Source organism: Triturus cristatus, chromosome 8 (genome assembly GCF_964204655.1).
Source record: "Triturus cristatus chromosome 8, aTriCri1.1, whole genome shotgun sequence".
Taxonomy (NCBI): Eukaryota; Metazoa; Chordata; class Amphibia; order Caudata; family Salamandridae; genus Triturus; species Triturus cristatus.
In genome coordinates this window covers 936,793,410-936,816,661 of record NC_140591.1, presented here as the reverse complement: position 1 = coordinate 936,816,661, position 23,252 = coordinate 936,793,410, and the positions used below count along the sequence as shown (strand labels likewise).

Sequence of the window (23,252 nt, the reverse complement as noted above, 5' to 3'; positions counted from 1 at the left end):
GCCTTATCACCCATTCTTTTCAACCTACTAATGGAACCTTTGGCGACCGCACGGAAATCAGCGAACATTCTATATCACCTGTATGCGGACGACACCCAACTGTATTTGAAAATCTCCACTCCAGAAGATTTAATTTCCCTCAATGCTATTCTATTGAACACGTAAAGTTGGTTCACTAACAACCACCTTATGCTGAATACCAAAAAAACGAATTTCATTCTCATCTCTCCACTGAATCACACACCTAAGATGGACCTTTGGTTAAAACACCTAACCTCTTTTGACCGTGCTCCCCTCATCATTGACTCAGCAAAATCCCTAGGAATCCCCATAGACAAACACCTGAATATGCAGTCGCACATTTCTAATGCCACCAAGGGAGTAATCACAAGTTGAGTTTACTAAGGAAACTCAAACCCTTCCTTCCTCAGGCCGACCTAAAAATGGCAGTGCAAGCCCTAGTGCTACCAAGACTAGACTATGGAAGCACCACTCTTTGCGGTCTCTCCAAATATAAGCTGGCTCCGCTGAGGGCATCACTTAATGCTGCGGCTAGACTGGTATCAGGAACAAAAAGAAACAGCCACATCTCTCTGACCCTGAAAGCCCTGAACTGGCTGCCTTACGAGGCTAAAATACACCTAAAGGTTGCCTGCATGACCCATAAAGCTCTACATAACAATACACCCAGTTACTTAGCTCTAAAGCTAGAAAGGTCGGGCGGGACATGTAGACAACTTCGTAGTGCGAGGACTTTACTTCTGAAACCACAATCCTTCCATAAGAAGAGAACTGGTTGCAGAGCTTTCTCAGGGATTGCACCAAAGATTTGGAACTCCTTACCTCCGGCGGTGCGTGGAGTCTCTTCCTTTACCGCATTAGAAAAAGAAGTAAAAATACGACTAATGAACAAATTCACTTTCTAAGTCTAATTCTAGGCTGACACCGAGTCACCTATAAGAGCCGCATATCATTGCCTACCTCTGGTGGAATGAATGAGATTATTATATGTATGATTATTACCACAGCCACTTAATGCTCAATAACTGTATTTAGCATATAACTTAGTTGGCCGTGGATCTACTATATTATCCATATTCTTCATACCCATGGTGAATCGAAGGAGCATATTATGTGTATGTTTATTAGCACATCCACCTAATGTTCAATAACCATTTATTGTGCAATGTCCTGCTGATTCCGAGTCACCTATGTTTTTTATCTATATATTCTATTTCTCTATTGTACATATTGACACACTTCAAATGCTTGTATACTACATCATCCGCTTATGTTTTATACTGTATACTGTAAAGCGCTCTGATACCCTCGTGGGTCACGTTCGCGTTATATAAAACTTTATAAATAGATAAAAACGGCTAGGTTAATAGGTTAGGTATTTATTTTCGTAGATTAACTGCTTCCTGCTCAGAAGAAACAGTGTTGTACCTCTAAAGGTTAAATGAAGTTTATATTGGGTTTGCAAAGCCAATGTCAAACCTAATTTCCTACCTCCTGCAATACACTAGATACTAGCATTTCTGCAAATGTTTTATAAAACTCTGAATAATCCTTTTTTTGTAAAAATCTTTTTGAGTGCGCAGTTTTATCTTCCTCACTCGTGTTTGAAGCCAATATTATGCATTTACGATATTTCCCGCAAAATATTGTGCATGCTGTCTGTATGTTTTAGATGGGGAACTTCCTTTGTCATTCCCTTTAACCGCAAGCCTTTTATGTGTTCATATGATGAGGGGGTAGATTTACATGGGTATTTCAAAGGCCAAGATGGCTAGACACATACTGAAACTTAACATTGGTCTGACACCCTTTTAGTGTTATGGACACGGGAATGCGCAGAGCGGCTGTTGGTGTTGAGTAGCCAGGCACACAAGGTGTATACTTTTCATGCCTGTTCAAAAAGTTGCACATTTTAGCGTGATGGCGATCTGGCAATTGAAAATGTGGTACCTCGCATGAAGAACAAAAACGACAGCTATTACCCCACGTTTTGGCCGTGCTTCTAAAACGTCTAATATCAGATGCCTTGAGCATACATTTTGGCAAGGTTTATCCTAGACTGGGGCATGCACAAGGACTTAGACAAAAATGTATGTGCGCTCAAAACATTTATAGCGCACCAAGTTTTTGTGCTTCTTGCCTTTGCAGCATGAGAAAGAAATTGTATTTTAATGAAGTGCAAAATATGTTACTCATTGCAAGCTTTTGTTTACTTTCAGAGCCCTCTGGATAGAGCTCAAGGAGCAAAAAATAAAGGCAACAAGTATTTTAAAGCTGGGAAATATGAGCAGGCTATTCAGTGCTACACAGAGGCCATCAGTCTGTGTCCTTCTGAGAAAAAAGTTGACCTTTCCACATTCTATCAGAACAGAGCTGCTGCATATGAACAGCAGGTAAGTCTGCCAAAATGTTATGAAACAGTACAGGAAAAATGACTAGATAAACAGCAGTTTTCGGCTTGATTTTGCTAAATAGTATGTCCCGAAATTTCCGTGTTACATGCTGTGCCTTATTCTGTAATCTAGTGGTTGGATCCAGAATTGTTGTTCTGCTCCTTAACCGCCTCCCTTTACATCCTCTGGATGTCCTTGCCTGTTGTGTGGATTTGTCCATCCAGCTACGTGCGCTTGCTTAGTGTTATCCTGCCATCTAGTGGTTTCATTCTGAGTAGTCTCACTTTAGTCCTTGCATAAACATAGCGGGGGGGGGGGGGGGGTCCTCTTTCATTATTGACCGGAAATCCACAGTGTCTGACTCAGTAGTGCCATCTTCGGATTTTATGCCGCTGCTATTGTTCTATATAGTAATTTACAAGAATAGAAGAACCTTTCAAGTCTTCTGATACTTTAGGCAAGGAATTTCCCCTGAAGCCATAGAGACAATGGTATGTTTTTTTTCTTTAAGTGAGCGTGATCAGACTTATGAGAAAAGAAACCCTTTTTAATTTCAGTTATTGTAAATACGTTTTGAATTTCAATAGCTTTCTGACAATCAGAAGAACAAGGTAAATGCTGCACTCCTAAATTCCAGTTAGTGAATTAATGATCTGAGATTTGTATAGAGCACAGTTATACCGAACAGTGAGTGTACTTGTAAAGATTGATTAAAGCAAAACCAATTTTGTCAGAATTGACAATAAATACCCTGGAACTTGGAATAAGTGAGCCATAAAAATACTGATTTTATTTTTTTGTTTTCCATAAAATTGCGTTAAAGATATCACAGTCTCATTTCCATTAAGTATCGATTTTGTGATGAACAAAGCAACACGAAGTTTGCTGGTTAGGAATTTCACTTGAGCCGGGACATTTCCCCAAAACACAGTTGGATGCTTTTCCGCTTGGATCAGAAATTCGGATAAAACATCTTCAGATACAAGGAACATGTTTTCAGTTGAAAGTTGTCTTATCAAATAAATCATCTCAAACTCCGAGGAGTTCATCTAACTCTCGTGTCCTCCTTTCCGCCCTTTAAACAAAATTCTCAACTTATTCAAAGGGAAAACACACCCATGTACTACCTGAACAATAGAGAGAGTCTGGGGTCCGGGATCCAGATTTCTTCCAGTCACAAATGGATCCTAGGTGATCGTGCTTTAGGACATCTTACGCAAAAGTGTCCTTCTCTGTTAGATCTCTTCTTTAAAACCAAGAACATAACATTACCTTATTAAGGAACTGGGAACTAACAACCTAGAACCAAGTGACAGTCCCTTTCAGTTGATTTCTCAGAAGAATTTGTGTTCATTTCAACCTATACGTCTGCACCCACTGGTCCTCATCAAATTGACCTTTTCCGAAACAAGGATGTTTTTCATAGTCGCAGAATGGCCAAACAAGTGGTGCGTCACCTTCTCCAGCTCTACAAAAAAAATCTAATCTGTCGATTGCCATGCAGATAGGAGATTTTAGTAGTCTGACTCCTGCACTCATCTGATCTGGACACCTAATTCTCCAGCAGGAGTACATTGGCAATTTAAAATAATATAAGGGTCCATCAACCCCCTTAAGTGTTAGGAGGAAGTAGTTCTCTCTGCCTCTCTTTAATTGCCCATATCGGGGCATTCGTTTTTGTCCTTATATAGGCACATCCTGCAGCTATTGAAGCTTATAGAAAAAGTCCTTCAGAAACCTTTTTTCTTTTTCTTTTTTTCAGAGTCCCAGTTATTAAGCACTTTTGAGAGGGAATAAAAGCATCTTTCCACCAACGAGATGAGCTTTTGAATAGAGTTGTTACTAAACACATGTGCCCTATGTTTGAGCCTTTGCACAAAGAACCCTTACACCACTTGATATGGAAAGCAGTATTTCAAGCAGCTATTTATTACCTCCGCTCGTAGGGTTATTGAAATCCCTAGCCTAATGCTGTAAAGAACCATCTACAGTGCTCTGTTAGAACAAAGCGGTCATGAAAATTCAGGGGATGAACTTGCTACTCTATTTAGTCCTTATTAAAGATTTCCTGAAGGAGAACACAAATGTGCTTACCTGTAATCCAATTTCTCCTCTATTAGAATCTTCATTAATGGCATAAGCAACCCTTTCTTCTGCGGGGGATAGACTGAGAAACTGGTTGGTAGTTACGACCAGGATCCCATGGCTTCATAAAACGAGAATAGGTGTGAGTTCCACTGACATGGCATGGTAGGATATTGGTGGCATAACAATTCAGTGCTTTTGAATTTAATGAAATTCCCATGGAGCAGAGCTAGGACTACAGGGGAACTTTTCCATATCATGCAGCTTGAAACTGCTCTGGCAGAAGACATAAAACCAGAATGTGCTCTTTTCACTCCTCCAGGTCCTGTAACCATAAACTACAACTACCAATGCACAATATTAAGTACAGCCCAAGCATCTTCACCTATCTAATGCTGTGATCCGGTGACACGAATCTAGGGATCCAAGTGTCATTGTACTTCGAAACACTGAAAGTACTTGACTTTGATATCACCCAATGAGATGAGGGTAAAATGCTCTCATTTGACGTTTTAAAAGATGTTTAAAGGTAGACTCAAAAGGTAGATTGAAAGGCAGTGTTTTCTGTTCTCACAGATTTGCATTGCCATTAAATGAAGACTGGTGCTGAGTTTGGTGTTTGATCCTGTGTGCCAGCAGCATGTGTATTTAGGTGTGACACCAATGCACCCAATTCCAAATGCAGCTCTGGGAAAACGTATGCTCTTCTTCCTAACTTTGGTGAACGTTCATGATTAGATTGTTTGCTTGCAGCCTGTGTTGGCTGTTGCCATCTTCCAAGTGTGTTGTAAAGACCGCTTTCTTTTAGTCTGGTGCAGCTCCATGGCTGCAGGCTTTCTTGCTTTTCTGAAACTGCATTTTCTTCAAACCGCCCAGTCTGTCTGCCATAACCTTATTAACTGCTTCCTGAAACAGCATGTTCTGACGGTGTGTTTATATAATGACAACCCCCTCTGGTTCACTGTACTTTTCTTAGTGCGTCTGACTTAATTCTTTAGATTAGAGGTTAAGGACTTGCATTCCCCGTGGGCCTGTGGTTAGTCTTCCTATTTATTCATACATGCAGTGATAGCAGTCACTGAGTTGGTGCTTCCAGTAAACCAAAACCAAAGGGGATGATGGACGGAGGGTTGAACATTGCAAGCACTCGCCTCCAGTCAACTGATCTGGGTTTAATCCATCATCATTCTTTAGCTCACTCCGCCGCCCCAGTCCAGACATGGCCATACGCAAATCAGTCTGACCCTGTGCCTCATGGGAACAATCCAGCCCGAACTGTCAAGCCCAGACATGGGTCCCTTGCTCAGTTGCTCAAACGCTCCGTCCATCATCCCCTTTGGTATCGCTTTGTTCGCCCTAAGTTGGCAGGGTATGCCCAGCCGTGAGTTCTTTGCGCACCCGACGGCGATGGATGACAATTTTTATCTACCGTCCGGCTCCGATCGTTCCTCCTGTTTTATCAGGAATCGGATGACGGGGGCGACTGGGAGGGGGTCTGAGGACCCTATGGCCCTCCAGGGTCAACTTGCACAGGACTGGGCAGACGAACTGGGGGATGCCAGTGGTCTGGACACTTCGCCGGACGCTGGCTTCATCTCTCCTCCGACTGTGGCCTCGGAGGAGGGTGCAGCTTTTTCAGTGGTGCTGCGCAAGGCGCCCGAAGCCCTAGGGCTGGAGTTGCCTGCTGTGGCCGTGAGAACTAACGTCCTCACAGAGGTTCTTCAACCGACAGCAAGCTCCATTGAGCCTCTGCTGCAGTTTAATGAGGCCCTCATAGACGTTCTACAGGGCACTTGGTCCAAGCCCTCCAAGCCTGTGGACCGTAACGTTGCCCGGCGCCACCGCCCTGCTCCGGGCGACTCCAGTTTCCTCTTCCCTCACCCCTGAGAGTCTGGTTATCCAGGCCTCAACCTCCCAATCCTCCTTCCCGTCCGCTCCTCCGGATCGGGAATCCAGGAGGTTGGAACAGTTTGGCAAGAAACTGTTCTCGTCCCTGAGTTTGGGGCTGCGGTCTTTAAATACCGCTTGCATTTTGGACCGTAATTCCCACTCTCTGTGGGATACGGTGGAGGACGTGCTGCCCTTGTGCCCGGTTGAGGCCCGGGCACGACTCGCTCAAGCACTTGCTGACGGTCGAGATGCAGCACGGCATGCCATTCGGTGTGGACTTGACACCACGGACTCGCTGGGTCGGGCAATTTCCACCACGGTGGCGCTTCGGCGTCACGCCTGGCTGAGGTCCACGTCATTTTCGGGGGATGTCCAGAGTTCCCTCATCGACATGCCCTTTGATGGCACCCGCCTTTTTGGTGAGAAGGCGGACAGTGCGCTGGCTCGGTTCAAGGACTCCCGGGCCACGGCCAAGTCCTTGGGTCTTTCGGCCCGCGGCCGCAAACTTCCGCGTTTCGTCCCTTTCGTGGCCAAGGAAGGGGTGCCTCCTCATGTCCGCCCAGCCACCGGCCGCAGAACCAACCAGCACGCGGACGTGGATTCCGCCGAGGCGGTACTGGAGGTCAACGTGCCGGTCAGTCCACATCCACCCCGGCAGCATCCGCCTCAAAGCCCTCCTAGTCCGAGCTTTCAGGCCCATTCAACGCCAGTGGGCGGCAGAGTTTGCCATCACCTGCTCCACTGGCGCTCCATCACGTCGGACAGGTGGGTGCTGCAAATCGTGCGAAGGGGCTACTCCCTCTCCTTCGAGACGACCCCTCCAGCCATGCCACAGCTGAACCACCGTATGTCGGGGGATCATTTGCATCTTCTACGAGAGGAAGTTTCGTCCCTCTTGGCCAAAGAGGCCGTCGAACGCGTTCCTGGTCCGGAAGTAGGTCGTGGTTGTTATTCCCACTACTTTCTGGTTCCCAAGAAGGGCAAAGGGGGCCTACGCCCGATCTTGGACCTCAGGAGCGTGAACTCCTTCCTCCGGAAAGACCGTTTCAAGATGCTCACTTTAGCTTAGGTTCTGGCTGCCCTAGACCCTGGAGACTGGATGGTAGCGTTGGACTTGCAGGATGCTTATTTCCACATCCCCGTCCTGCCGGCCCACCGGCGTTACCTGCGGTTCACGGTGGGTCAGGAGCACTTTCAGTTCACCGTGCTCCCCTTCGGCCTCACCAGTGCCCCTCGGGTGTTCACGAAAGTGATGGCGGTGGTCGCAGCTCATCTGCGCCGATCAGGGGTTCCAGTCTTCCCCTATCTCGACGACTGGCTGTTGAAGGCGGGCTCGCCCCAGCAAGTCATCTCCCACCTCCAGACTACGGCCGACCTCCTGCACTCGCTGGGGTTCTCCATCAATGTGCCGAAGTCGCACCTGAGTCCCTCCCAAAAGCTCCTTTTCATTGGGGCGGTTCTCGATTCTGCGCAGTTCCGGGTCTATCCGCCGGAACAGCGGGTCCGGGACATTCAGGCCCTGATTTCCATCTTCCGGCCTCTGTCCTGGGTTTCGGTCAGGTTGGTGCTGCGGCTTCTGGGGCTGATGGCCTCCTGCATCCTGTTGGTACCTCACGCCAGGTGGCGGATGCGGGCTCTGCAGTGAGACCTGAAGTTTCAGTGGGCCGAGCATCGAGGCAACCTGTCCGACCATGTCTTGATCTCGGAGGGCACTGCGAACCAGCTGCAGTGGTGGCTCACGAATCGCGATTGGGTCAGCGGCAGATCCCTCTCCCTACCCCAACCGGAGCATGTCGTAGTGACGGATGCGTCCCTCCTGGGATGGGGGGGGCCATATGGGAGAGGCGGAGATCAGAGGACTCTGGTCTCCGGCGGAGACTCGGCTCCATATCAACCTCCTGGAGCTGAGGGCGATCCGACTTGCACTAAAAGCCTTCCTTCCCTCTGTCCGGGAAAGTGTCGTGCAGGTGTTAACGGACAACACCACCGCCATGTGGTATTGCAACAAACAGGGCGGGGTGAGGTCATGGACCCTGTGTCAGGAAGCTCTGCGCCTCTGGACCTGGCTGGAACACCAGGGCATCACCCTGGTGGTTCAACATCTGGCGGGCTCTCTGAACGCCAGAGCAGACTAACTCAGCCGCCGGTGCATGATGGTTCACGAATGGTGTCTGAACTCGGACGTGGCGCAAGGTCTCTTTCTGCAGTGGGGAGAGCCTTGGTTAGATCTATTCGCCACCAAAGAGAACGCGCAATGTCAGCAGTTCTGCGCGTTGGAATTTCCAAGGCGGCACTCGCTCGGAGACGCTTTTCGAGTGGAGTTGCGGTCTGTTGTACGCCTTTCCGCCTATACCACTTCTGCCCAGAGTGCTGAAGAAGATCAGGCGCGACCGGGCCCAAGTCATCTTGGTGGCTCCGGATTGGACACGAAGGTACTGGTATCCCGAGCTACTCAGTATGTCCATCGATCCCCCGATACGAATGCCTCTTCAGGAGGACCTTCTGTCGCAGCAGCAGGGGACGGTCCTCCACCCGAACCTGTCCAGCCTCCACCTCCATGCGTGGAGATTGAGCAGCGACAGTTGATGCCATTTGACTTGCCTCCTGAAGTCTGTGATGTCATTCTGGCAGCCAGGCGTCCCTCCACAAAGACGGTATACGCCTGCCGGTGGAACACATTTGTGGCATGGTGCACAGCAAAGGCTGTGGATCCCCTTTCCGCCCCTCTTTCTGATGTTCTCCTCTTTCTTCTTTCTTTGGCCCAGCAGGGCTCTGCTCTGGGCACCTTGAAGGGTTATCTTGCTGCAATCTCTGCTTTCTTAAGGCTTCCTGATCAGCCTTCTCTTTTCAAGTCCCCTGTTGTCTCCCGTTTTCTGAAGGGCATTACTCATATGTTCCCTCCTATTCCATTCGTAATGCCTCAGTGGGACTTGAACCTTGTTCTCACTTTTCTGATGTGCGCTCCCTTTGAGCCCCTTCACAACTGTCCAATTCGTCTACTGACTCTGAAAACTGCCTTCCTGGTGGCTATCACCTCCGCAGGCGGGTGAGTGAGCTCCAGGCTCTGTCAGCTAAGCCTCCCTTCCTTTCGGTTTATCCGGATAAGGTTGTCCTCCGGACACGTCCTTCTTTTCTTCCTAAAGTCGTGACTCCCTTTCACATCGGGCAATCTGTCACGCTGCCTACCTTCTTTCCGCATCCTTCAAAAGATGAAGAGCGGCTCCACTGTCTGGACCCAAAACGTGCGCTGTCCTTTTATTTGGACCGCACAAAACAGTTCCGGGTGGACGACCAACTTTTTGTTGGATATGTAGGTGCTAAGAAGGATAAAGCTGTGCACAAGCGGACCATCTCGCGATGGGTCGTGTTGTGCATTAAGATCTGCTATTCCTTGGCGAAAAAGGTCGCTCCTGTTGGGCTGAGAGCCCATTCCACCCGGGCTGCAGCGGCAACAACTGCCCTGGGACGGGGAGTCCCCTTGCAGGACATCTGTCAGGCGGCTACGTGGGCTTCACTGCACACGTTTGCCAAGCACTATTGCCTGGACAGCCAAGTCCGGAGAGATGGCCACTTTGGCCGTTCTGTTCTCCAGGACTTTCTGGTGTGATCTTGGTTCGCAGGCCCACCTCCGGGGTTGGTATTGCTGGGGTATCTATTCTAAGGTGAGGAATCTAACTAACGTGATTCTTTCAGATGAACAAGTTACTTACCTTCGGTAACGATGTATCTGTAAGAAACATTAGTTAGTTAGATTCTTCACCGACCCACCCAGCCTCCCCGTTCTGCGAACCGACATCTAGGGTTAAGGTTCTCCCTTTCAGGGCCCTAGATTTTTTGGCACCAGTGTCAGTCTCTTGCATGGCTCAGCGTCCCTGGCGCGGAAAGCTATGTTTAAGAACTGACGTCAGCGCGCCAGGGCGGCATCTAAGTACTCCGACGTCATTCCAGCACACGACGCCGGCAAAGGACGCGGAGCCGCAGACTACGCCTACCGACGCGCAAGGGTTATTGCTACGAAAATCTTTCCGGATCCAGCCTGACGCCTGGGGATATTCTAAGGTGAGTAATCTAACTAACTAATGTTTCTTACAGATACATCGTTACCGAAGGTAAGTAGCTTGTTCATCAAAACAAACATTTTGCAGAGCGCAAACATAACTTACTCATTGCTTGGACAATGGCAAAAATTAGCAGCCAGTACTTTGGCCTTCACTATGAAAACCAACTGTTCCCCTAACCATAATTTTAATTACTAATTGCAGCAAAAATGGGAAGACGTGATACAAGACTGCACAAAGGCTATTGAGCTCAATTCCAGATATGTGAAGGCTCTCTTCAGAAGAGCGAAGGCCCATGAGAAGCTGGACAATAAGAAGCAGTGCTTGGAAGGTACATATGTAGATGGCTTCGTAGTGTTATGTGAACTATGTTTTCTAAGTTATTGTGAAGTTTTATGTCGAAGTCTGACCTAACTGTATGAAAACCTGTGTCAGATATACTAGGCCCTTGTGACCTCATTACTCACAAGTTGCAAAAAAGACATCCCGACTACTGTGAGAATCTATTACAGCTGAGTCGAGGTGTTGCATGCCTGCTATCAAAGGCAGAAGGTAGTGTGAAAGGTGACTCGGCTGAATTGGATCGCTCTTAACCAACTAAGGTATTTCACCCTTTTTAAGTCTGTCTGTCTTCTGAAAATGTTCTCTTCTCAAATTTCAGTCATTAGCCAATCTGAGGCATGTGTGATATTATGTTTAAATATTACACTGTTGAAGATTATTTTACAAAATCGTGAATCTACCTGCTTGGTATGTATTTTAAACAGTCACTTTCGAAAGTTGCCTGCCTTAAATCCCAAATTATATTTTGCAGAAAACATTATATGATTTCCATGTTACAGATTCAGTATTTTTTCCTAAATGTCACTAATCATATGGGGCTAGAGGGGGAGGGGTGACGTGCTGTGTGGCATAAATGTCCTCTATATAACAAGTATTGTCTAAGCCACTATGTTTGCTTAATTTGCTATCAAATGTTAACACAAGCATGGACTAATGTGGACAGACTATTTGTGTCTCATTTATCTGCAGCATTCTTCTTTTTGTGCCTTCCATTTCAGTGCCCTGTACTTTTTTAGGTCGAGCCTGTAGCAACGCTCATGCGCTGCTCTGGCGAGACTTTTAGTAAGGGGCTTTCAAAAGCTCACCACACACACACTTGTGCGTGTGTGGCCTATTGCTTGCAGTTACCCGCACGGGCGCCATACGTTTTGCATTATACTTCCGAGACACGGGCGCGATAATTCAAAACATATGGCCTGGTGCTCGCTCTCGTGCCACTCGCAGGACGCTCCGTCGTCATGGCTCATCAAACGCATCGCTCGCGGGCACTCTAACAGCGCGCACACATGGGCTGCGCGCCGCTTCTCCCACTAGTTTTTATTTTTATCTATCTATGCATGTTGTTTTTTCTCAGCATCTGGAAAAGGAGTCGAGGGTTGTGGACTGCGGAAGACGGCGGAGCAGTGCAAACCCCTCCCCCTCACTTGTAGCATTCGCAGCATGCTGAAAACAAAACGTAAAGGATTCTTACTCACAGACTTGCTCCCGGTATAGTTAATGTCAAAATACACGCCTTGCCACTTTCTCTGAGTCCCTGAAGTTTACATGAACAAAAAAACGATACCCCAAAACAGATTGCACATCACCGCGCGCTCCTCGTCCCTTAAGACAGACCCCTAGTTTCCATCCATTGCGATGTATGCAAAATATCTGTTGAAACATAGTAGAAAACAGTTTCCCTCAGCACATCGGCAGAGCCTCCCTGACTGCACGCGGGCTAGGAAGGAGGGGCAGACACTTTTTCTGCTGCGCTGTCCAGCCTCACAAGCCCCCCTAAGGGTACATTTTCGCTTTATCCACGCTCTGATGTTCTTGTGGTGGTGAATTTCAGGCACATGGTCAAGCTGCATTTAGCTCCCCTCTCCGTGCGGCTCGAGAGCGGCGCTGGTTTGCCTCGTCTCTCTCAGGCAGATTAGCAGCAATGTTTCTGCTCACATAGACTTCCCTCCCCTCAGGTCTGATAGCTGCATTATCTTTGACATGGCGGTCCGAACTGCTCAGCCAGCAAACGAAGCGTGGGCTTTCCTGCATGCCCTCCTCCCGCATGAGCCCCTTATTACAGACAAGCGTGGTAGCAGCAGTGACTGTCCGGTGCTTCCTCTGTGGTAATAAGAGCTGCAGAGAGCACCTGCAAGGCACGCGGTCCCGACTGACAGCAGTGGAGCATTCCCAAGGTGTCTTCACAGTGAAGTGTTCGATGGTTGTCTGCACTGGGGCAAAGCTATCAATAGTGCAGCAGATGCAATGGCACCGGGGTCCAAGGGGCCACTTTGCACCCCAAATAGGACTGCGTGCTGTATGCTAATATGAGCAAATAAATGAATGTGAGTGAACTGCATGCAGCGTACAGGAAAAAAAAACACAAGGTGGTTACGAAAACGTCTGGGAATAACGTCTGGGTGGATCGAATTCTATTATAAGTAATTTAAATTATGAACATTTCTATGGTATGTGACTTTCCTCTCAGAATGTCTCAGCCACAAAGCTTCTTAGCAATTCAGCATGCCGACAAAGAGCAAAGTCTACATATCAAGGAATTGTCCGCTTCTATGTATTTGTAGTTACTACAAATTAACATTAACTTCAGTCAAGTTTATAAAACAAAGACATAAATAAGTAGCTAATTACAGGCGTAAAGAACCACTGAAGGCCGACCAGTCAGCTTGCTCAGTTGCTTGCTGTAATACACCACAGAAGGCTTTTAGGATCTCTCCCCCTCTTTGCCTCCTTTTATGCACGCCCCATCCAGGATTCCTGATGTAGAAGATAAAGACCTCCCTTCTCCCCCTTCCATTTCTCCTAGCCCTCAAAGGGTTTCTGCAGTCCTCTCGCATGGATCTTACTGTAGCTTATACTGCCACCATTTGCACCTCGGCCACGTCACAGATGAGGTGTTAAATCTGCCACAACACTTCAGAGGGCGCGCCTTTGTTCAGTGCTGCCCATTTCACCTCTGTTTTTTTACCACTCGGTGCCACTTGCACCTCGTTTCACCAGTTGCGGGGCAGCAAATAATGGCAGGATGACTGCTACTTTAACGCTCGTCGCTGAGACGTGCTGTCAGCTGAGAAGCAGGTATAAACCACCAGCAAGGTCAAAAAAGCCTTCCATCATTGTAAGTCAGCAGACTGAGCAGCATTAAACTGCGTCACAGGGATCCCAGGAGAAGTGCGATATGAGACGCTATATAGTGCTGCTGTTAGCGGGGTTTGAAGTCGTGTTCTCCAGAGCTTCATCTGGCTGCAGGAATCCCCATGAACAAACAGGATGAAGGATTCTTTTACGTGGGCCCTAAACTTTGGAACAAAGTCGCCCGAGTCAAGATATAAAAACTTCTTTCTGAAGCGAGTGCGAGTGAGGAACAAGGGACTGACAAAGTAGCTTGTATGCTGGGGTGAGGTTCAGAAAGGGGCACTAATAATTGTAATGCCCGCGTGCTGCAGGCATCAGTTGTTAAGTGCCCTCCGATGTTTTATGCGCCCTGGCAGTTTTTTATCGCACTTAATAGGCCCTCTCCTTCAGTTGGGAGTCAATAAGTGACATATCAACAATTAGCAGTCTGTACTACCCTCCACAGAGGTTGTAACGCGCAAGCACCGTTCAGAGATTAGCTGCTTTACAGACATTGTAGGACAAGAAACTTACCCTGGGAGTAATTACTTAAAAGGACGGTAAAAACGCTGCGCTTTAAAAACAGTGCTCTTAATGTGGGATATAAGTGTTTAGTTATCCTGCACAATATCCTTGGTGCAACAACATCAAGAGTTGCATGGCTAAACACTTATAAGGTCCCAAAGGCGAGACCTATTGGCTATGCCAATGCTTGTTCACTAGGCTTGCGGTGTAGCGTAGCAGATCACACAGTGGCACAGCGAAAAATCTCTGCGTATCTGAACATAACTTGTTTTTTTTTGTGCATTTGCACACTAAAGTTTCACTTATTTGCTTACCAGTGCTTGTTTTATTCCTAGCTGTAAAGTCGAGCTGATCGATTTTCAATTGTTACTTCTTAATACAATAAAAAAAAATCCTCTTTCAAAGGCTTGTTTATGAATATCACAAAAATTATCTCTGCACCTTATGTTCATGTATCGAGCTAACATACTCCTTGAATTTGGCGATGGTTTTAGCCACTTTACCCATCCACACTTCATTGGATAAATGGTAAAAATTGTGTATAGTATTACTGCAGAAAGAGAAGAACAAAATCACTTAATGTAGCCCATAACGATCTCAACCACTGCTGCATTAGATTTCTCTACCTCCTCAAAACTAGGTGTTCTTCAGATCCGGCAGAATGAAAACTTTCTCTGTTTGCAAATTCTCCATTTACTAATTTGGAAAAATCTTTAATCCTTTTTTAAAAGAGAACTTCATTTACCATTTTGTTATAAACAGTCAAGATCTCAGGTACAGTCTACAGTGTATTGATGTTAAAAGAAACGGTACAAGATACATTTGACATTCCGTTCACGTTATGTATACATTTTTAACAAGCTCCATGTATATCTAAATCCACCACACTCTCTTCATATTATCTGTCATGCAGTAAGTGATTGAACAGCCGGATAAGGAAGAATATGGGGAGCCTCAGCCCACTTCAGTAGGAACTATCCCAGGATGTGGCTGTGGTGATGAGGCCTGCGCAGATTCTAGCAAATACGTTTTTAAGGGGCCCCATATATCTTTAGGTCTGGATTTTGCAGGTAGGATAGTAGCAAGCTGGTCGCTATTTATGTTGCCGTAACTAAGACTCTTTAGCCATGCCTTGGTAGTGGGAATACACTTATTTCCCCAGGAGAGACCTATTTCCCTTTTTGCCAGCAATAATGCCATATAGGTGTATCTGCGTAACTGTTTAGGGATGTTTCTCACGTATCCCAGAATGGCAACCTGAGGGGTAGGGTGGAGATCTAATTTGGTCATAAGACCTAAAATAACTTACAGCGCCCTCTAATAGTCAGCAATTTTGCCACAATTCCAAGTCATATGTGCAAAATCTGCATAAAGCGTGCCGCACTTGGGGCATGTGTGTGGCTTCGTAGGATCTATGTAATGCAGTTTCGCCTGGGACATGTATGCCCTCCATAGGAATTTAAAATGGAGCAACTTGTGCGACTGTTCAGCGAGATTTCCTTAATCTGTGAGCAACAAAAGGACCACTGGATGTCCTCAGTAGTATGACCTAAATCCCGCTCCCAGCATTCACGGATTTTAGCATATTTAGCCGGAATTAATGATACAGAGAGTTTGTATAATTTGGAGACAAGGTGGTCTCCCCCCGCATTGGTGATCAAGGTAGTCAAAGGTAGGAATGATTCTGGCTGTAGAGGAAATTCAGCTATTTGTGCTCTCAACGCACAGTGCAATCTATTAAGTATGAATTTATCCTTGAAGGATGCTTCCTTAAACCTCTCCCCCTCTGTACTGTGAAACACGTACCCGCCCGGAAACAAATCTCCAAAAGTTTCCAGAGAGAATGTAGTGAGCGTCTTCTGGACTGTCTTTTCTTTGGTGATTGGTACCCATGGGTTACTGACAATTGGCATTGCCGAAGAATATAATGTACGACCCCGTCACCAGCACCAACTTTCGCCAGGCCCAGCTGGTGGTCAATACAGTTTGTATTTCACGAGGGTCCCTGGGAAATCTCTTGAGTAGTAAAGATTTAAGTGGGGGTCGGGCTTACCAGGTCCTTCTCTAATTTGGATTATGGTATGCGCGCATCGGGTGGTATCCAACATGCGCAAAACTACACTGCGCTGCCAGGTAATAAATTTGAAAATTCGGTACCCCCAGGCCTCCCCTTTCATACGGGAAGGTCAGTGTATCCCACCTAACCCTTGCTCTCTTCCCTCCCCACGCTAATCTGATAGTGGGCAGCCTTGCCTGGTACCACGCATCAACTGGAACTGTGGAGAGAGCGTACTGTTAATCAACGCCTGGCAGTGGGCAATTGTAGAGTAGTGCAGTAAGTTCAATAAAGCCCTTTGGCATGCCCATCTTTCTCATTACTGCTAAGAAAAAGGGCCAATCGAGGGAATCAAAGGCCTTTTCGGCGTCTAACAGTCCTGCTGCCGACTTTGGATCTATTCTGTTGATAGTGGCAAATAGTGTTCAGAGGTTCAAGGTTGTGGGGCACAAATCCCGACTGAACCGGCAAGATAATCCGATCAAGTAGCAGGGCTAACCGTAGAGCTATCATCTTGCCCAGTATTTTATAATCTAGGTCTAATAGCGACAAGGGCCGATAGGAGCCGCATTGTAGCGGGTCCTGACCGGGTTTTGGGAGCAATATAATCACCGCTTCACGCACAGTGGGAGGTAGCGTCCTCCGTTCCGGCGCCTCGTCATATACTTCCAGAAGATATGGGGCAAGTATGTCCTTGTAGGCTTTATAGAAGTTACCCGTGTATCCATCAAGACCCGGGGGCCATAGTGCCATACATGGCATCTATGGCACTTACTATTTCCTCCTTACAGAATGGTTCGGCCAAGAATTGTTGCATAGCTTTTTCCAGCCATACTACAGCCACTTCTGATAAGTACGCATTCCGCTTCTCTTCGCCGTGCGTTATACGAGATGTATATAACTTCGAATAGTAACTCAGAAAATCATCACGGATATCTGGGGTACCAGTGAGCATCTGTCCCTGTGAAGAGTGCAGTGCTGCAATACATGCCTTCCCCGGTGATAGACATAGTAGCCTCGCAAGTGTTTCCCCAGGGCGCTCGCCCTCTCCGTATCGGCGTGCCGTAGTATATTTACTCAAAAAGTGGGCTTCGTGCTCCGCAGATTCTCTAAACTTTGTTAAAATTCTTAGAACAGGGTATTCAAATATTAGGAAGTAGTGGCGCTCTGCAGATAAACGTTGGTACAGTAAGTTACAATATCTGTATGGTGCAAAACAGGGAGGGGAGACCCCTAAACCCCTCAAATTTTAAAGGCCAAATGAAATTGACCTCAAGCTGAGCAAAAGACCAGTCCTGTGCACACATACAATTCATATAATCAACGATCGATACAGGTAAGTACAATGCAACAAAGAAAACATCCATATATGAATTGAAAATTCCGTTTAATAAGCATATCCAGCCGACACGTGTTTCATCGTGGGAAGTGTGAACCACGAATCTTCAGGGCTGGAAAAAATACAAAACGATTCATGCTAAGACATGTGCCATAAGCAAAGCGATTCTACAAAATAATGCTCATTACAAACGTGGTATATCAAATCAGTGCGAAGATATAAAGGAAGAAAACACCACAGATCCAAGAAGGTACTGAAGTAATAATAAGATAAAGGTGTCGATTGTGCCTACACCACCAATCGGTGAAAAGTCAAAAAAAGAAGGGAAAAAAGGAAAAAGCAACCAAACATCACCAATACACCCGAATATGTTGAGCGGACCAAAAACTAAGTCCCCCAAGAGTAAAAAGTACTAAACAATTGTACACACAAGACCATACCTGAAGCTAATGCCAAACTAACAGTAGATGCTGTAAAGTAAAACAATACAAACAACAAATAAACAAGAGTTCTTAGATACCAAGACAATGGTAAACGAGGCGTGTTTAAGACACAGTAAATAAGGACGTCTTACCCCACTACCGGTGATAGTTCCAACCCGGTAGGGTAAATACAGGGTCAGTCGAACTGCACAGATTAGTAACGTCTCTGTATGAATAAAAAATAATACACCCAATGTAGACAGCACGTAAAAACGTAGAAGAGTAAGTACAAGCAAACGAAATGTGCTAAAATAACGCAAGTACAAGAAAACAATTCGTACCTTCAAATTAAAACAGCCACGATCAAAAATAACTTCATACCGCCAGTCACGTAAAAATCCGATGTACATAAAAAGTATCTTTAGGGAGTAATTCCCGCTAGTAGCAGTCAGGTGACGTGTTCGTTAAGACAAGTCTGTGCCATCCATTATCTAGAATGCAAACCACAACGGGAAACCACGTTAGGTGAAGTTAATGTCACCCATTGCGTATACTCTAAGTAGATAGGAGATGTCAGAATCACATCTATGTCGTCTACTACACAACGAACCAGAGTAGCAACTGACTAAGTACTTACGAATGAAGCGAAGCGTCTAAGCGGCCTGGCGGCATATATTCCGTATGTCAGTGTGTCAGAGAATTCTAACCCGGAAGTGCTTATAAAGCCGGAAAGTACCTGAACACTAGAGCGTAAACACCAATAAACCAAATAGTACCCGGAAGAAGACGGACTTCAATGTAATAACGATGAAGTCTCGTAAATATAAAAACTACAAAGAGTCTCATAATTGGTAGAAGGTCAGCCCTCGCAAAAAAGCCATTGTCCTGGTGCCATTAACAATATGTCTCGAGCTGTTACTCATCCGCGAAAAGGAGAGTGAAAAATAACGCCAAAACTCGCAACTGAAGGTGCGAGTAATGCGTGTTAGTACCTAAAATTGCCACGGTACGCTAACCTATGTTTAAGTGTAAATTACAAACCAGAGCCCAAAAACTCCAGGCCAAAAATTGTGAAAAAGCTATTATAAGGTTCATTTAAAAATAATAATTCGTTGGCTTGGAGCATATCAAGTGTATGAAGAAACTATAAGATTCAATCCCCTAAACAGAGGGAAAAAGATAAAGGAAAAGGAAGGGGTAAAAGAGAGCGACAGCGTAAAGAGGGAAGGAGGTTGGACAGTAGATACAAGTGACATCCCTGTCCTATAGTTATCATTAATTATGACTCTTAGGCTGACATCAGGTAAATCAATACACGAAACATTGTGGTATATAGCACATTGGATCAAACATGGCTGGCCAAACAAATGTCAAATAGTTAAACCAGCCAATGACGAGATATGTTAGCAGTGAAAGAATATATAGTATAAGAATGTAAGTATCATGTTACAAGCACTAAATGAGTTAAACAGCAAAAAAGAGAGTATATACTGAAACTCAGAGCACTAAAGACTTCGTCGTTCATAATTGTAGTAATATACCGCAAGATATAGATACAAAAAATTAAAGAGTACATAATTTACAGTAACGTATATAAAGGTTCGACTTAACGGGCTTAAAGGCCAGCCGGAAAAAGGCAAGTATAGCAAAAGTGGGGACCGGACAAATTATAAATACAGTAAATGTCACGCACACCAACTAGCAGAAATACAAATAGCTAGTTGGCATAATTCCACCCACATAAGTATTGCATTTAAAAACCCAGTTGATTATTCTGTGACAACATCACAATTAGTACAGAGCAAAATATCAACACACCGTGTTGTGCACTAGCACAGAGAGCAGAAAGAAACAACAACATATTTAATCATTGGTGGATAAAGATACGGAACCATGTCATTTCAACCCAAGAAATACTGCATTTCTGAGTCATAATTGAGCCCATGCTCAACCGTCTGTAAGCGCATAATCCACATGGCCTCACACTGTCTTAGGCGAAGTTCTCTGTTGCCCCCTCGTGCCCCTACATCAATGGTTTCTATCCCGAAGAATTGGAAACCTCCCCGGCTGTCCTGTGTAGAGCAGCTAGCAGTGTGTAGAGCTACTGGGTATCTGGCATCTACTTGATGAATTGCCCTGGTGTGTTCGCCAATTCTCTCCTTGAGTGCTCTGATGGTACTACCCACATATTGTTTCCCACACCTACACTCTATAATATATACCACAAATTTAGTAGTGCAATTGATGTTGGATTTGATAGTGTATATGTTGCCATTATGTCCAGAGAAAGATGTGGTCTTATGTTTCGCCCATCTACATACCCCACAGCAGCCACATTTATGAAAACCCAATGTCAGTGGTGTAAACCAAGACTGTTTCCTTTGTGCTTTTGGGACCGTAGGACTAAGTCTACTACGTAGATTAAAGCCTCGTCTATATGTGATCTGTGGGTAACTGGTCAAGAATTCACGAAGAGAGGTGTCTGTTTGGAGAATACCCCAGTGTTTGTTAAGGCTCTTCCTAATGATTTGACTTAATGCATTATACTCAGTAATCATGCGTGTGTTGCGCTCTGTAGTAGTCTTGTTGGTGGCTTTAGGTAGTAAAGTGTTAGCACGTTTAACCCTGGCTATTCTATTCTCTGATTTCTTGAGAATTGATGGTGGATAGCCCCTTTTTTGAAATCTCTGTTTCATATCTTTGATACAATTTGCAAACTCCAACTCATCACTACAGTTGCGTCGTGCTCTTAAAAATTCTCCATATGGAATTGCGTTCACCTGATGAGATGGGTGATTGCTGTGTGCATGCAGTAAAGAATTACAAGAAGTACCTTTACGAAATAGGCGGCTATTCAATTTGTCATTTTTCACAAACAGTTCTACATCCAGGAATGTAACATTAGTAGTGCTGTACTCTATAGTGAATTGTATTCCAAAGCTGTTGGTGTTGAGATAAGTGCAAAAGCTCAACAGTTCATTCTCACTGCCGGACCACACAAGAAGACAATCATCTATATAGCGACCCCAATAGATGATGGAGTTCACCCATTCTGTTCCACTGGGGCCCCAAATCCATTCCTTCTCCAAACAGCCCATGAAAAGATTTGCAAACGATGGTGAAAACCGCGAACCCATTGCTACTCCCTTCACCTGTTTGTACCATGTGTTCTCAAATAAAAAGAAGTTATTGTTAAGTATGAGTTGCATCATGGTAATCAGCATGTTGTTGTGTAGCCAAAGTGTAGCTGGCCTATTTTCAAGAGTTTTGGTTACTACTCTAAGGCCTAGTTCAGGATCAATACTGGTGTACAATGACACTACGTCTAAGGTGGCCAAAATCATACCAGGTTGCCACTGAAAGTCAGATAGAATACTAAGAATGTGTTTAGTGTCTTGTATGTAAGATGCTAAATTCCGTACCAACGGGCCCAAAAATATGTCGACATACTCTGATAGTCTTTCTGTAGGTCCTCCTATGCCAGAGATAATAGGTCTTCCTGGAGGGAATGGGAGTTGTTTATGTATCTTCGGCAATGTGTACAGTACAGGAAAGGTGGGTCTAAAGACTTTCAAATAGGCTACCTCATCCGCATCTAAAAGACCTGTAGTATGCCATTCTGCGAGATGTTTGTTAATCAATGTCGTCAAATTCCCCATTGGATTGTAAGTGATAGTATGATAACACAATTGATCACTAAGCTGCGAAAGAATCTCGTTATTATAGTCTGCCCGATTCATGATAACATTTCCACCCTTGTCCGCCTCCCTGATAAGTATGTGTTCATTCTCCACAAGTTCTTTTAATGCCTGACGTTCACCTGATGTTAGATTGTCATTGAAAACACACTTGTTCTTGTTCCTTTTTGATTCATGTAGATTTAGATCCTCTAACACCCTTTTGTAAAAGACATCAATCACATTCCCCCCTGTAAGAGTGGGTACCCATTTAGATTTGTTTTTTAGACCACTAACCGGAGTACTAGAAGTGTCAATATCGAGCTCTTCTAGCAGTTGCACCATGGTATAAGGAGACTCTTCTATATCTGTCAGAGAAAGGAGCAATTTAGTGGCCTGTATATCACAGATAGTGGGAACACCAAAGACATCTTCACAATACTTTGTGGTAGCTCTTTTATTGTCTGATGGGTTATCGGCAAAGTATTTCTTCAATTTCAATGCTCTAACAAATTTAAACAGATCAATTTTGAGTCTACAATAATCGCCAGAAACCGTAGGGTTGAAATTAAGGCCCTTACTTAATAATGAATTCATATCTGCAGTGAGTGTCATGGATGATAAATTGACAACCTGAACCTCAGAGATGGAGTCTATAGTGGGTTCCGCTCGTTGCCTGAGCGTAGTTTTCTCCTGTATTCTCCCTTTTCCGCCTCTCCCCCCTCTGCGTGTTTTGTGACCTGTGTGGTGCGTGTGTTTGAGGCTCTGTTTCCTCTCCGAATGGTCCTTACTTCCCTTAAAAAAGATGACTCCTGCCTCTTGGTGTTAGGATCGGTCTCGTGTTCACTATCACTAGATGCAGGCATGCTCAATGAGGTGGAGCTAGAAGCTGAAGAGATAACATCAGCTCTGACTGTTTTGTCTGGCACCGTGTTGGTAGGGAAAAGTATGTCATATTTGCGTGCATAAGTGAAAATTCTGCCCATTTTGTAGTCCAATTCGTCCCGTTTGAGCTGTCTAGCTTTTCTGTCTTTGATCTCATTCTGGTGAGTAGCTAGTATATCCTTGAGGGTCGCATAATTTTTCTCTGTAGCCTCCTTACGATTGAGATTTTTTATTTCATCTTCTAAGGTAGCTATATCGGTTTGTAGTTTATTGACTTTCCTCTCAGCACTTTCTATAAGAATTTGCATTAAAGTTTTGGATTTGAGGTTAAGCGCCTCTTCCCATTTAGCCAACAGGTCCTCGTCCAGCTCGTCCTAGGTGGGGAATATCTGTGATCTTAGACCCCTGGGTACCCTATCCAGTCTAAGGTACTGTCTCAGAGTAGCTCCATCCCACCATCTCGCATTTTCTAGTTTTTTAAGTTTTTCCAATTTGATGAACTTATCCCTCAAACCTTCCTGATGTGTGGTGTTGTTACTGTTGGAAGGTGTGTTTGTATTAGTGCCTTTGGCCAAATTGCCAAATTGCCAAAGAGTTCTTCAGCTTCTTTATCACGATCCATAGTAAGATCTATCAAATGCAAGGAAGTTTGCGTTGCGTTGCGGCAGCCCTTCCTAAATAGCAACAATGTCAAAATTCTTAGAACAGGGTATTCAAATATTAGGAA

The 23,252-nt window shown here is 45.2% G+C and overlaps 1 protein-coding gene across 2 annotated transcripts in view; it reads left to right on the top strand.

The window, feature by feature from the left end:
• Positions 1 to 23,252, top strand: part of TOMM70 (translocase of outer mitochondrial membrane 70) — a 252,001-nt gene that overhangs the window by 24,595 nt on the left and 204,154 nt on the right. For both annotated transcript variants that reach the window (XM_085622469.1, XM_085622468.1), the window contains exons 2-3: positions 2,241 to 2,414; positions 10,652 to 10,778. In XM_085622469.1, the coding sequence (XP_085478595.1) occupies positions 2,241 to 2,414; positions 10,652 to 10,778 (301 nt within the window). The remainder of the gene's footprint in view (positions 1 to 2,240; positions 2,415 to 10,651; positions 10,779 to 23,252) is intronic.